The sequence below is a fragment of the Crinia signifera genome, chromosome 7 (genome assembly GCF_055691185.1).
Source record: "Crinia signifera chromosome 7, ASM5569118v1, whole genome shotgun sequence".
NCBI lineage: Eukaryota > Metazoa > Chordata > Amphibia > Anura > Myobatrachidae > Crinia > Crinia signifera.
The window spans coordinates 160081981-160096755 of NC_139223.1; the positions used below are offsets into that span (position 1 = coordinate 160081981).

At 44.2% G+C, this 14775-nt stretch overlaps 1 protein-coding gene across 5 annotated transcripts in view; it reads right to left on the bottom strand.

Moving 5' to 3' along the window:
• The window catches only part of PARD3B (par-3 family cell polarity regulator beta), a 777127-nt gene that overhangs the window by 368676 nt on the left and 393676 nt on the right, over positions 1-14775 (bottom strand). For all 5 annotated transcript variants that reach the window (XM_083154121.1, XM_083154120.1, XM_083154119.1 and 2 more), the window contains one exon: positions 3800-4003. In XM_083154121.1, the coding sequence (XP_083010247.1) occupies positions 3800-4003 (204 nt within the window). The remainder of the gene's footprint in view (positions 1-3799; positions 4004-14775) is intronic.

Below are 14775 nucleotides of genomic sequence, written 5' to 3' on the forward strand. Positions count from 1 at the left end.
TTGGATTATTCCTCTGATACGGATACTAGCTCACAATTTGAGGAACGCTAAAATATTACAGAGAAGATTCCAGTTTAATGACATACAGTATATATATATATATATATATATATATATATATATATATATATATATATTTGCAATAGTATTTACTGTAGTCCTTCCCAATTTTTTCGGATTCTTATAACCATAGACAAGATTTTTTAATATATAAAACATTTATTAAAATGTAAGCATAAAAACAAATTTCATATACTTTTCTTGTCAGAGGATTTTTCTCATACAGTTGATGTATACATAACCCATCACGTTTCGTCTCCACATCAGACTTCATCAGGGGTGTGTTATACAAATCTTTGCCAATCTTTTTTTGTGTGAACCAGTACTGATGTCCTACTGTGTGCTTTTATTTAGCACATCAATTTTCCACTGATTGTAATTTCACTGTGAAATATAATTTTTCCAGAAAATTGTACTAATGGGTATTCCTCCCCACCTTCATTAGTGGTATCACAAATTATCAGTTTGATCAAATTCTGGAATTAAATGTAATCAATAATGTTCAGCATATATGGAGGGGTCCAAATGATGGAATAGGGATTGCAATTAATTCCTCCAGTAATTGTATATTTAATTTGATCCTCAAAGATAGGGTTCAATGTGCAATTCAATGTCCAAAAAGCAAGCACTGGTTTGCCAAATAGGTGTCATTTGATGCTGCGTATACGCCCATTAGTGTTTCTCTTTCATTAGTGTTACGTCATTTGACGCTGGCCGCGTCATTTGACGCTGTGCTCACCTTTGGTTGGGCGTCACGCTCGCCGCGTCATTTGACGGCATACACGCGACGCCCTATTAGTGTGGCACACCTGTATGTTACTGGCAGCTGTGTCGCGTCGTATGACGCTTAGCGCACTTTGTCCAATTGCGCCCGCCTGTTGCGGACGCGCTCGCCACGTCATTTGACGCTGCATATAGGCGTGCTGCATCATATGACATTTTGCACATCCTGTCCTATCATGCCCGCCTATTGTGGTCACGTGGGTTGCGTCATCTGACGCTGCGTCCTCTATGATGGTAAGAATATCTCCGTTATTGAGGGGAGTGGCTTTACTCAGGCTCTCCTCCTCCACGCCCACCTATATTCGGCAGCCAATTGCCGCTAACAGCCTAGAAGTGACTGACACTTCTTGGCCTATTTAAACCCATAGAGCGTACGTAGTAGCCACGCCCTCTGACGAAGTCTATACGACGAAACGCGTCAGGGCGTGGCCTACGACGCTCCTACCCTCCTCACAGCTGATGTCTGGATTCTTGTGACTCCTGTACGCCTCCCTGCAAGCCAGCATAGCGGTGTTTCCAGCGGTTCCTGGTTCCAGCATCAAAGCGTGAGCAGCTTAGCCTCTGGCTACTTTTAAAACCTTGTGGTACCCAGCCCACAGCGATTTTACTTATGGTACGAGTTTATATCTGCCTGTACCAGGATCTTTTTATTATCCTATTAAATACTTATAATACTGCACCATGAAGCGCCTTCTCTCTGCCTCTTCCTAGATCTCTATCTTCTCTGTGGATTCCAGAGACTACACCTCATAGAGAGAAGCAGCTGCAGGTTGAAAAACTGACTTTGGTGCTAATTTCCCCCAGTTGATTGATTGGGCAGTTTCTAGTTACTGGTGACTTGTTTGATACACACTTGGCGCAGGGGCTCACGCCTGTTCCATATATATATATATATATATATATATATATATATATATATATATATTTGCAATAGTATTTACTGTAGTCCTTCCCAATTTTTTCGGATTCTTATAACCATAGACAAGATTTTTTAATATATAAAACATTTATTAAAATGTAAGCATAAAAACAAATTTCATATACTTTTCTTGTCAGAGGATTTTTCTCATACAGTTGATGTATACATAACCCATCACGTTTCGTCTCCACATCAGACTTCATCAGGGGTGTGTTATACAAATCTTTGCCAATCTTTTTTTGTGTGAACCAGTACTGATGTCCTACTGTGTGCTTTTATTTAGCACATCAATTTTCCACTGATTGTAATTTCACTGTGAAATATAATTTTTCCAGAAAATTGTACTAATGGGTATTCCTCCCCACCTTCATTAGTGGTATCACAAATTATCAGTTTGATCAAATTCTGGAATTAAATGTAATCAATAATGTTCAGCATATATGGAGGGGTCCAAATGATGGAATAGGGATTGCAATTAATTCCTCCAGTAATTGTATATTTAATTTGATCCTCAAAGATAGGGTTCAATGTGCAATTCAATGTCCAAAAAGCAAGCACTGGTTTGCCAAATAGGTGTGTACTCCTCTGTGTCCAAAGTGCAAGTCTTGGAATACCCATTAATACAGTTTTCTGGAAAAACTATATTTCACAGTGAAATTACAATCAGTGGAAAATTGGTGTGCTAAATAAAAGCACACAGTAGGACATCAGTACTGGTTCACACAAAAAAAGATTGGCGAAGATTTGTATAACACGCCCCTGATGAAGTCTCATGTGGAGACGAAACGCGTCGGGTTATGTATACATCAACTGTATGAGAAAAATCTTCTGACAAGAAAAGTGTATGACATTTTTTTTTATGCTTACATTTTTAATAAATGTTTTCTATTTAAAAATCTTGTCTATGGTTATAAGAATCCGAAAAATTGGGAAGGACTACAGTAAATACTATTGCAATATAGGGCGCTATATAACACTTTTGTGGTGGTATTTGTGGTAAAGAAGCCTAACTAGTAGTAGGCTAAGTGTTATGAGCGACCACTGATTAACAATAATAATATATATATATTCTATCCGAATAGTAATGTATAGTCTAATGTTTCATCCTTGGTAGACTTACTACTTTATATAGTGTACATATATTTTTATTGATGATGCCGTATCTTAGAATCACCTTACAATTATGAATATGGTTTTGATTCATATTTATAATGGGGAATGTTTACTGTATTCTAGGTCTGATCTTCCAGTAATAGACACGGATATCTCTCTCGTATTAATGTCCAAGTGGCTGATACCCACTCTTATACAGTTTGTATGTATTATGTGTTATATGTGATTATATTTTATTATATATTTGATAATAAATCATGTACACTTATGAAGATGCGCTATTCTCGAGTTGTACAGTGCTTTGACGGTTTACTATTTATGAATTCACTTTGACAATTTTGTCATCTAATAACTATATAATAAGATCTATTGTCAATTGCACATTGCATAATCAATTAAATGTAAATTGTGTTTTAGTAGCCCCAGGGCCCTATAACATACCTATAGTAATATTTGGGGGATTTTGCAGAATGCTGCATTCCTGTAGAACAGGGGTGGGGACCCTATTTTGTGCCAAGTGCCGTTTGTATGGGGAAAAAATTCTTCGGGGGCCATATGTAAAAATTTCTCTTACAAATTGTCCTGCTGCAGCCGTCCCACGCTCCAGCGGCTGCCGCTGAATAGGACTGACAGTCTCCAGTTGCTGTTGATTAAGAGGAATCTCGCGAGAGCTACCGACCTCTCGCGAGAATTCCCCTGTATTTGACTCCCGGCAAAGCCATTGGCGGCTAGGCAGGCCACTCAGATCGGCTACGGGGTCCGCATGTGGCCCCCGGGCCTGAGGTTCCCCACCCCTGCTGTAAAAGGTCAGCATAAACCTGGCAGACAGCAACCGCAGAACCGGTGACAGGCCGGGCGGTGTATATTATATACTATTACTGTACACAATACACATTTTAGCTGTAAGGGAGGGGGGGCACCTACCTTCCTCTACGTCTGGTCCGTCATAGGACTTATCAATGGCAGCCCTGAAGCTCTCATTGCATCCCCTGCCGCGGACCATGTGGGGTCTAGGCCTGTAGAATGGAAGCTCGTTCTTCTTCACCTCGGCCACTGCCGTCTGCAGGCTCTCTAGCGAGCTGGACTTTTTAAGGCCCAACCGAGGACCGAGATCTTTTCCAGGAAAATCTGCAAAACAACCCCAGAGAATTATCGATTACTTTTCTTTTTCTCCCAAAAAAATCATTTTGTTAGACCGCCGGCCATTATTAGCATTCACCAGACTGGTAAATAGTGCACGTAATAATGTAAATTGCCTGGTGATTTATTACAGTCCACATTAGAAACATAATTCATTTTGTGGAGACATTTATTCCGAGATACATTCGGCCTAAAGCAAAGTAACGGTTACTGGTACACATGTGGGGACTGCGGGTGACAACATAAATAATAAGACCGTTATATATTATCTATCAATCACTCGTAGTGTAGAAGTCAGGTGCAAAATAGGAGCAAAGACCGGAACATTCTCTGGGGCGTGGCAGAAGCAATGTAACAGTGGGAGATGCAGAATCTGGGCGTAAACGGGAACATTGGGATTGTTTTCAGACCTGGTCGCACGCCAGTGAATTTGCAGTGGCCAGTGTTCAGTATGGTCGCCGGCTACACATACATTGACAGCTGAACGAATACGTCCAAAACCCAACGTAACAGGCTCGCCATCTAATGAGGCCGGATAAGCCTTTATCTATCGCACCGCCCCATCGCAGCCTCATTCTCTGGGGCGGTGCGATAGATAAAGGCTTATCCGGCCTGGAGCGGACATCACACACACACTCCCCTAAACTGATTGGGCACGCAGGCGTTCTCCCCAGACACTCCCAGCGTTCTCCCCAGACACTCCCAGCGTTCTCCCCAGACCCTCCCAGCGTTCTCCCCAGACCCTCCCAGCGTTCTCCCCAGACCCTCCCAGCGTTCTCCCCAGACCCTCCCAGCGTTCTCCCCAGACGCTCCCAGCGCCATCCCCAGACACTCCCAGCGTTCTCCCCAGACCCTCCCAGCGTTCTCCTCAGACCCTCCCAGCGTTCTCCCCAGACCCTCCCAGCGCCATCCCCAGACACTCCCAGCGTTCTCCCCAGACACTCCCAGCGTTCTCCCCAGACCCTCCCAGCGTTCTCCTCAGACCCTCCCAGCGCCATCCCCAGACACTCCCAGCGTTCTCCCCAGACACTCCCAGCGCCGTCCCCAGACACTGCACATGGACCAATGCAGCCTTACACCGCCAATCAGCAACGTTGTTTCAGAAACAGAAACCACACTAAAACAAGTGACAGACATGGCAGGTCCCAGCGATCTGCAAACTGGCTATCGAGATAATGACGCACAACTTTATTAGGTACAATGGACCCGGATCCGGGTCATACTGCACATGAAATACTATGAGGCCTCGGTTTCCGCCCAAAAGTAAGAAGAAAAGGACAAAGGCTCCTGATGAAAGTTGACCCTTGTGTGGGTTTGGCTGTCAGAATATTCAGTCCTCAAATTATTCAACAACTACCATCGAAAATGACAAGGGAGCTCATGTTGCGATGTTCAATTAATCTATTGATCTATTTTCTATCGATTACACGGTCAGGTTTAGCCACGCAGTTCGCATTTCAGCGCACCACCCCCAGGGTGAGCTGAAATGCTGGAGGAAAACCAATTGACTACCGCCCTTATTGTAGGGGTGCGTGACAAAACGACGCGATTTAGACTGGAAGCTGCACAAAGAGCCATTCTCTATATATTGCGGTGAAATACGGCGGCGCTATGTCATCTCCCCACTAACGGGAAACGTTTCTCAGGTTAGATTATACTGGTGATGATTCGTTCCTTGCACAGGAATCCCTGATGTGCTATCGCCCCAGACATCTGCCACAGGGGAACAGATTCACCCACATGTTATGTTTTAGGTGGAATTAGCCCTAAAATAAACCGTTCTCTATGAATTCCTGCGTTCTCGGCCAGGACAGACGCGGCTCCTGGTTATTCTTATACACAAAGCTTCGCTACTTTGAAGTTTCCATATAAATAATTGTAAGAGGTTTTGCAGGATGCTGCGAATTCCACAGGCCCAGCGCTGGTTCCATATGTAATATCCATCATACAAGCCAGCGGTCCCGGACCACCCACCTAGAGGTGGCTGTTATCATTACCCCCTCTCCCTACTGTACTCCTGTCAGGGTCAATAAACACAGAAGGAGCGAGATGAGATAAAGATCCCTCCAGCGCTGATTACATGACAGCGGGGAGACAGAAGAGGAACAGGTATTAGTGAGACGTTCTGGGAGCAGAACTATTATTAAAGGCCATCCTCATACCCAGGCACTGGAAAGTAGCATGCATCCAGCTATGTGCTAACATATAGATACTACCACTTTATCGCTAGGTTACCTGCGCATGGACCAATGCAGCCTTACACCGCCAATCAGCAACGTTGTTTCAGAAACAGAAACCACACTAAAACAAGTGACAGACATGGCAGGTCCCAGCGATCTGCAAACTGGCTATCGAGATAATGACGCACAACTTTATTAGGTACAATGGACCCGGATCCGGGTCATACTGCACATGAAATACTATGAGGCCTCGGTTTCCGCCCAAAAGTAAGAAGAAAAGGACAAAGGCTCCTGATGAAAGTTGACCCTTGTGTGGGTTTGGCTGTCAGAATATTCAGTCCTCAAATTATTCAACAACTACCATCGAAAATGACAAGGGAGCTCATGTTGCGATGTTCAATTAATCTATTGATCTATTTTCTATCGATTACACGGTCAGGTTTAGCCACGCAGTTCGCATTTCAGCGCACCACCCCCAGGGTGAGCTGAAATGCTGGAGGAAAACCAATTGACTACCGCCCTTATTGTAGGGGTGCGTGACAAAACGACGCGATTTAGACTGGAAGCTGCACAAAGAGCCATTCTCTATATATTGCGGTGAAATACGGCGGCGCTATGTCATCTCCCCACTAACGGGAAACGTTTCTCAGGTTAGATTATACTGGTGATGATTCGTTCCTTGCACAGGAATCCCTGATGTGCTATCGCCCCAGACATCTGCCACAGGGGAACAGATTCACCCACATGTTATGTTTTAGGTGGAATTAGCCCTAAAATAAACCGTTCTCTATGAATTCCTGCGTTCTCGGCCAGGACAGACGCGGCTCCTGGTTATTCTTATACACAAAGCTTCGCTACTTTGAAGTTTCCATATAAATAATTGTAAGAGGTTTTGCAGGATGCTGCGAATTCCACAGGCCCAGCGCTGGTTCCATATGTAATATCCATCATACAGGCCAGCGGTCCCGGACCACCCACCTAGAGGTGGCTGTTATCATTACCCCCTCTCCCTACTGTACTCCTGTCAGGGTCAATAAACACAGAAGGAGCGAGATGAGATAAAGATCCCTCCAGCGCTGATTACATGACAGCGGGGAGACAGAAGAGGAACAGGTATTAGTGAGACGTTCTGGGAGCAGAACTATTATTAAAGGCCATCCTCATACCCAGGCACTGGAAAGTAGCATGCATCCAGCTATGTGCTAACATATAGATACTACCACTTTATCGCTAGGTTACCTGCGCATGGACCAATGCAGCCTTACACCGCCAATCAGCAACGTTGTTTCAGAAACAGAAACCACACTAAAACAAGTGACAGACATGGCAGGTCCCAGCGATCTGCAAACTGGCTATCGAGATAATGACGCACAACTTTATTAGGTACAATGGACCCGGATCCGGGTCATACTGCACATGAAATACTATGAGGCCTCGGTTTCCGCCCAAAAGTAAGAAGAAAAGGACAAAGGCTCCTGATGAAAGTTGACCCTTGTGTGGGTTTGGCTGTCAGAATATTCAGTCCTCAAATTATTCAACAACTACCATCGAAAATGACAAGGGAGCTCATGTTGCGATGTTCAATTAATCTATTGATCTATTTTCTATCGATTACACGGTCAGGTTTAGCCACGCAGTTCGCATTTCAGCGCACCACCCCCAGGGTGAGCTGAAATGCTGGAGGAAAACCAATTGACTACCGCCCTTATTGTAGGGGTGCGTGACAAAACGACGCGATTTAGACTGGAAGCTGCACAAAGAGCCATTCTCTATATATTGCGGTGAAATACGGCGGCGCTATGTCATCTCCCCACTAACGGGAAACGTTTCTCAGGTTAGATTATACTGGTGATGATTCGTTCCTTGCACAGGAATCCCTGATGTGCTATCGCCCCAGACATCTGCCACAGGGGAACAGATTCACCCACATGTTATGTTTTAGGTGGAATTAGCCCTAAAATAAACCGTTCTCTATGAATTCCTGCGTTCTCGGCCAGGACAGACGCGGCTCCTGGTTATTCTTATACACAAAGCTTCGCTACTTTGAAGTTTCCATATAAATAATTGTAAGAGGTTTTGCAGGATGCTGCGAATTCCACAGGCCCAGCGCTGGTTCCATATGTAATATCCATCATACAGGCCAGCGGTCCCGGACCACCCACCTAGAGGTGGCTGTTATCATTACCCCCTCTCCCTACTGTACTCCTGTCAGGGTCAATAAACACAGAAGGAGCGAGATGAGATAAAGATCCCTCCAGCGCTGATTACATGACAGCGGGGAGACAGAAGAGGAACAGGTATTAGTGAGACGTTCTGGGAGCAGAACTATTATTAAAGGCCATCCTCATACCCAGGCACTGGAAAGTAGCATGCATCCAGCTATGTGCTAACATATAGATACTACCACTTTATCGCTAGGTTACCTGCGCATGGACCAATGCAGCCTTACACCGCCAATCAGCAACGTTGTTTCAGAAACAGAAACCACACTAAAACAAGTGACAGACATGGCAGGTCCCAGCGATCTGCAAACTGGTTATTGAGATAATGACGCACAACTTTAATAGGTACAATGGACCCGGATACGGGTCATACTGCACATGAAATACTGCAGACACTGAATCAATGAGGTGTATAATGGAGGACTAGATGTTCAGAAAGCACCATACCGTAATCTGCGCACTTCCCAGATGGGATTAACTAGATGGTTTCCCACCATCGATGATGCACAACAATGAATATTATCTTTTTTTGTTTTAATTTAAAAAAAGCTTAGTACCACCCCTGACACTGCTGCAGTGCCCCGCCCCCAGGGCTTTCATTGGCCCACAGCCTACTGAATTGTAAAGGGTGATTAATCAGTGGCATAAATCTAGAAAGCCAAGTGATTTGGTCACATTTAAGACCACCTACCACTGCTGTCGTAATGCTCTGGACACTGCTAAACAAACTTATTGTTCAATCTCTCATCTCTTCTCATGCCACTAACCCCAAGCGACTATTTAATACATTTAAATCACTTCTTTACCCTCCTTCACCCTCCCCACCGGCCAAAATCAGTGCGCAAGAGCTTGCTTCCTTCTTCAAGGATAAGATTGCTAAAATCCAAGATGAAATGGCATGCTCCTCTTCAGACGGTGACTTGCTTACTTCCCATCCTGAGCCCTTTGCCACTTTCTCCTCATTTGACCTCACAAGTGAGGATGAAGTATCCACACTCTTCTCATCCACCTAACTCTCCTCTTGATCCTATACCCCAGGGGTAACCAACTCCAGTCTTCAAGAGCTACCAACAGTTCACATTTTCCAGCCCCCCCCCTCCCCCCCAGCATGAGCGCAGGTGCACTCATTACTCACTGGTACATCTTAAAAGATCTACAGGTGGAACTAAATACTTCACTTGTGATTCTGTCAGGAGACCTGGAAAATGTTAACTGTTGGTAGCTCTTGAGAACTGGAGTTGGTTACCACTGCTAAACCCTTGCAAGTCAGTAAATCTCTGTCTCCTGTGCTTATCCCAAACTTAAAATCTAAAATCTGTAACCTCTCTCTCTCTCTCTCTACTGGTATCTTTCCTTTTCTGTTCAAGCATGCACTTATTACCCCCATGCTGCGCTTATTACTCACATCCTGCACTTATTACCCCCATTCTGCCCTTATTACTCCCTTGCCTCTCCAAGTTACTTGAGAGACTTGCCTACACTCGCCTCACACACTTTCTTAACTCCTACAACTTATTGGACCCACTTCAGTCAGGCTTTCACTCTCAACACTCCACAGAGACAGCACTGACTAAAGTGGTGAATGATCTGGTCACTGCCAAGACTAAAGGCCATTACTCACTGCTTATTCTTCTTGATCTTTTTGCTGCTTTTGACACTATTGACCACTCTCTTCTCATACAAACACTACAATCCCTAGGTCTTCAGAACACAGCCCTTTCATGGTTCTCATCCTACCTATCCAATTGCTCTTTCAGTGTTCGCTTCTCGGTTTCTACCTCCTCACTACCTCTGTCCGTTGGAGTACCACAAGGCTCAGTCTTAGGTCTCTGCCTTTCTCAATCTATACTTCCTCTCTTTGGAAAGGAATCAGCTCTATCGGATTTCAGTATCATCTGTACGCTGATGATACTCAATTATATCTATCCTCCCTGGAATGGTCACCATCAGTATTGCTCCTTGTCTCTGAATGTCTTTCTGCTATTTCATCTTTGATGTCATCTCGCCACCTCAAACTCAACATTTCCAAAACAGAGTTAATTATATTCCCACCAGCCAAGAGTAGTTACCGAGAAATATTCACTAGGAATATTCAGGCGCTTTGACAATGAGCTGATCCTACAATATAAGCTGCTGCCTAGATGTGAGGGTAGTCACTCCTCACTGGTACAAAAAGGAAGGAATACTCGTACAGGGCGAGTTTAGGCAGCGCTTAGATCAATGAATGAAAACAAAATTTGTTTACAAAAGTATAAATCTTTTTACTTAAAAATGCATATATACACAATATAATAGTACAATGATGAACAAAAAAACCATAATAAAACTGATTAAAATAGAGAAGGTGGGGAATAAAAGTAAACTGGAATTAACGGAAATGAAGTTAATATAGGATATCCCGCCTCAAAGGACATGTATTAGTGAGCAAATATTGTAGTCACTTGATTTGTGGAGAAACAGGTAAGTGCACTTTACCAATTAGAAGTTCTGGATCTTTGTAGAACAATTTATGATGGGGGCTGGATGAGTCCTCACGATAAATGCGGCTGTTTGTCGTGCCGCTGGAGGGGTCAGTGATCGCTGGATGGAGTCGGCCTCTGTGATGAGGTGTGAGACAGGTGGAAAACGTCTCCAACACCAGAGGGATGTTACTGTGGCGATGTGACCAATTGAGGTTCCAGAATTGTGGGAGTATGGCTTCCGTGACCCAGGGACGGCCTCACTGATATGGATGTTGGTAACCAGTGGTATCTGGGAGCACGGTGTCCGCAATGAATGTCCACAATAGAGCAGATCTCACAATAGGTCCTGAGGCTGGGATGAGGGTACCCTCATCCCAGCCTCAGGACCTATTGTGAGATTTGCTCTATTGTGGACATTCATCAATTTCTGCTTATCTGGATATTACACTACAAGGCGGACACCGTGCTCCCAGATACCACTGGTTACCAACATCCATATCAGTGAGGCCATCCCTGGGTCACGGAAGCCATACTCCCACAATTCTGGAACCTCAATTGGTCACATCGCCACAGTAACATCCCTCTGGTGTTGGAGACGTTTTCCACCTGTCTCACACCTCATCACAGAGGCCGACTCCATCCAGCGATCACTGACCCCTCCAGCGGCACGACAAACAGCCGCATTCATCGTGAGGACTTATCCAGCCCCCATCACAAATTGTTCCACAAAGATCCAGAACTTCTAATTGGTAAAGTGCACTTACCTGTTTCTCCACAAATCAAGTGACTACACTATTTGCTCACTAATACATGTCCTTTGAGGCGGGATATCCTATATTAACTTCATTTCCGTTAATTCCAGTTTACTTTTATTCCCCACCTTCTCTATTTTAATCAGTTTTATTATGGTTTTTTTGTTCATCATTGTACTATTATATTGTGTATATATGCATTTTTAAATCAGTAAAAAGATTTATACTTTTGTAAACACATTTTGTTTTCATTCATTGATCTAAACGCTGCCTAAACTCGCCCTGTACGAGTATTCCTTCCCAAGAGTAGTTACCGGCCTGATATCTCTATCACCGTTGGGAACACCACAATTAATCCTACCCCACAAGCTCGCTGCCTAGGGGTCATCCTGGACTCTGAACTGTCCTTCATTCTCACATTCAGTCTGTCTCTAAATTGTGTTACATGCATCTAAAAAACATATCCAAAATTTGTCCATACCTTACACAAGACACTGCAAAACCTCTAATCCATGCACTCATTATATCCCGCATTGATTATTGCAATAGTCTCCTAACTGGTCTTCCCAAGAACAGACTGCAATCCATTCTAAATGCTGCTGCTAGGCTGATCTTCCATTCATAGCCAGCTGATCCGCTCTGCCAGTCCCTCCATTGGTTGCCTGTATATTACCGCATTCAATATAAAATACATCTACTTACATACAAAGCCATTACTCTGACTACACCGACTTATATCTCTTCACTTATCTCACAATATATCCCCACCCGACCTCTCCGCTCTGCACAAGATCTGCGTCTCTCATCCACACTCATTACTCGCTCCCACTTACACTTGTAGGATTTTTGACGGGCAGCACCCACCTTATGGAATGCCCTTCCACGCACGCTAAGACTCTCCTCTAGCCTCCAAACTTTCAAGCATTCCCTGAAAACTCACCTCTTCAGGCAGCCTATCATATTCCGGAACCTCCTTATTACCTCCAGCATCAGTCATATCTAGTTGCATCCTATCAGGACTGTCCTGTAATCTGGTGGGACTGCCATGCTATGGAATTCTATCCTTATGTATCCCTCCTATTATCCCTATAGATTGTAAGCTTGTGAGCAGGGCCCTCCTACCTCAATATCGGTTTGTTTCTACCCAGTTTGTTTTATCACTTTGTTCCAACTGTGATGTGCAACGGAATCTGCTGCGCTATATAAGAAACTAAATAAATAAACAAATAAGTAATCATTATCGGTCGGTGGGTGAAAGGTTCCCTTGTAGATGGTTTTACACCATCGAGGTTATCGATCAATGATACCATCCATTAGCTTCCCTAGGGTTCCATCGTTTGTTTTTTGCCCTTTTAGCCATCGAAGCCAATGAGAATAATCAGCTTCGGAATATCGCTCATTGGTATATATACCCCAGAGAAGTGACAGACTCCAAGGACAGAACATACAATGATTTAGCAATTACATTTCCTACACAACTAATTTTGATTGTTAAATTCTTATTAGTAATCAGTAATTATTGTTATTATAAGTTTAGTTTATAGTACGGGAAACACAGCTACAATATAACACATGAGCAACAAGAACACAGCCGAGCTGATCTCTCTGCAGACGGGGATGCGCTGCCAGGTCACGTGTCATTCCTTTGTTCGCTAATTACTATTGTAAGGCCTGCTATTATTCCCAAATTAGTGATTGAATGGATGAAGAAACTGAATTTGCGTAGGAAGAGGTTTTAGTAATCAGACAGATAAAGTAATAACAGCTTTATCTCCAATAGGACGCCAGTACCAGGGGCAACCTTTACCCAAGCAGCAAATGCCACCACTGGGGCACCAGGAGGCCGGGGATTATGGGCTGGGTCTGGTTGTGCATAAGCAGGCATAGAGTACACCAGCGAGAACGCATAGGAATGGTCTGTGTTATGGGTGAGTGACGGAATGTCTCGGACTCGTGCCTGCAGTGTTTGTGTAGAGGACGCCATAGTGAGACGCGCAGGGCTGGTGCGACCAATCGCCTTGCTGTATTCCAGTAACTACGTACACTGACAGTGGGTGCCTCAGTCCTCGCACCGCGCACGCAGGGGAGGGGTTTCATAGAGGCATCCTCAAAGTCGCAGATGGGCGTTCCTCTACCGCTTATACCGGTCATTTATTCTGATACTGGTCATTATTAGGGTGGCATGCTGGCCGTTATTAAACAGGATAAATGCATCATCCGTCCGCCAAGTACCGGCCACTTCACATTCCGTACGGCCGGCTCGGAGCTTATTGAGCTGGCGGAGATTGCACACAGAGAGCCCCATTGGCAGAGGACAGATACATGTACAGAACGCATCACTGACAGGTGTAATATAGAGGGTTGGGCACAGTATGGAGATCATTGTCGCTTAGTGATATCCTGGCAGGTGCCATAGGGGAATAAGGAGCGTATCCCGTGTATGGGAAAAGCCAGCAGAGGTATTCCCAGTGCCACGCCCAGTATATATTTAATTACAGAAGTGGCTACATCTCCGTCATCTCCGCTAAGCCACCTATTAGGCTGTTACCGTGAGTTACTCCGCTCACAACGGCCCGCGCTGCACCCATTCAGTATAATAAAAGATAAATATTAATAGTATCAATGAGAAATAAGCTAGATACACATTACACAATATGTACCCAGCCCAACATTGCTGCCGACGGGACCCGACATGCAACAGGTGCCAGGTCTCACGGGAGGGGTGGGACTTGTGACAAGCTGCAATCTGTAGCATGTCATCATTAGCGCAATCAAGTAACCTGATTGGTCCAGGAATAACCCTGCCCCCAGGGGTACAAATTAGAATAGTGACCATTATATATATATATATATATATATATATATATTCATTCTCGCCATTAGTTATACATCCGTATAGATTTAGTATCAAAATATTTTTTATTAAAAACAGCATAAGGATGTAACAGCATCTGTTCATTTGTTTGATGCAGTCGGAGCAGACACATGATGAGATAGAAGAACAGGGTTTTATACGTTCTCTCTATTACTATGTGCTGCTAACAGGGGGGATCTATAGAGTACATACAGATAGTGGCAGGTGCTCAGTTACAGTAGCTTAGTAATACCACCCAGGTGCATGGGAGGAGATGTAACACTGAGTAA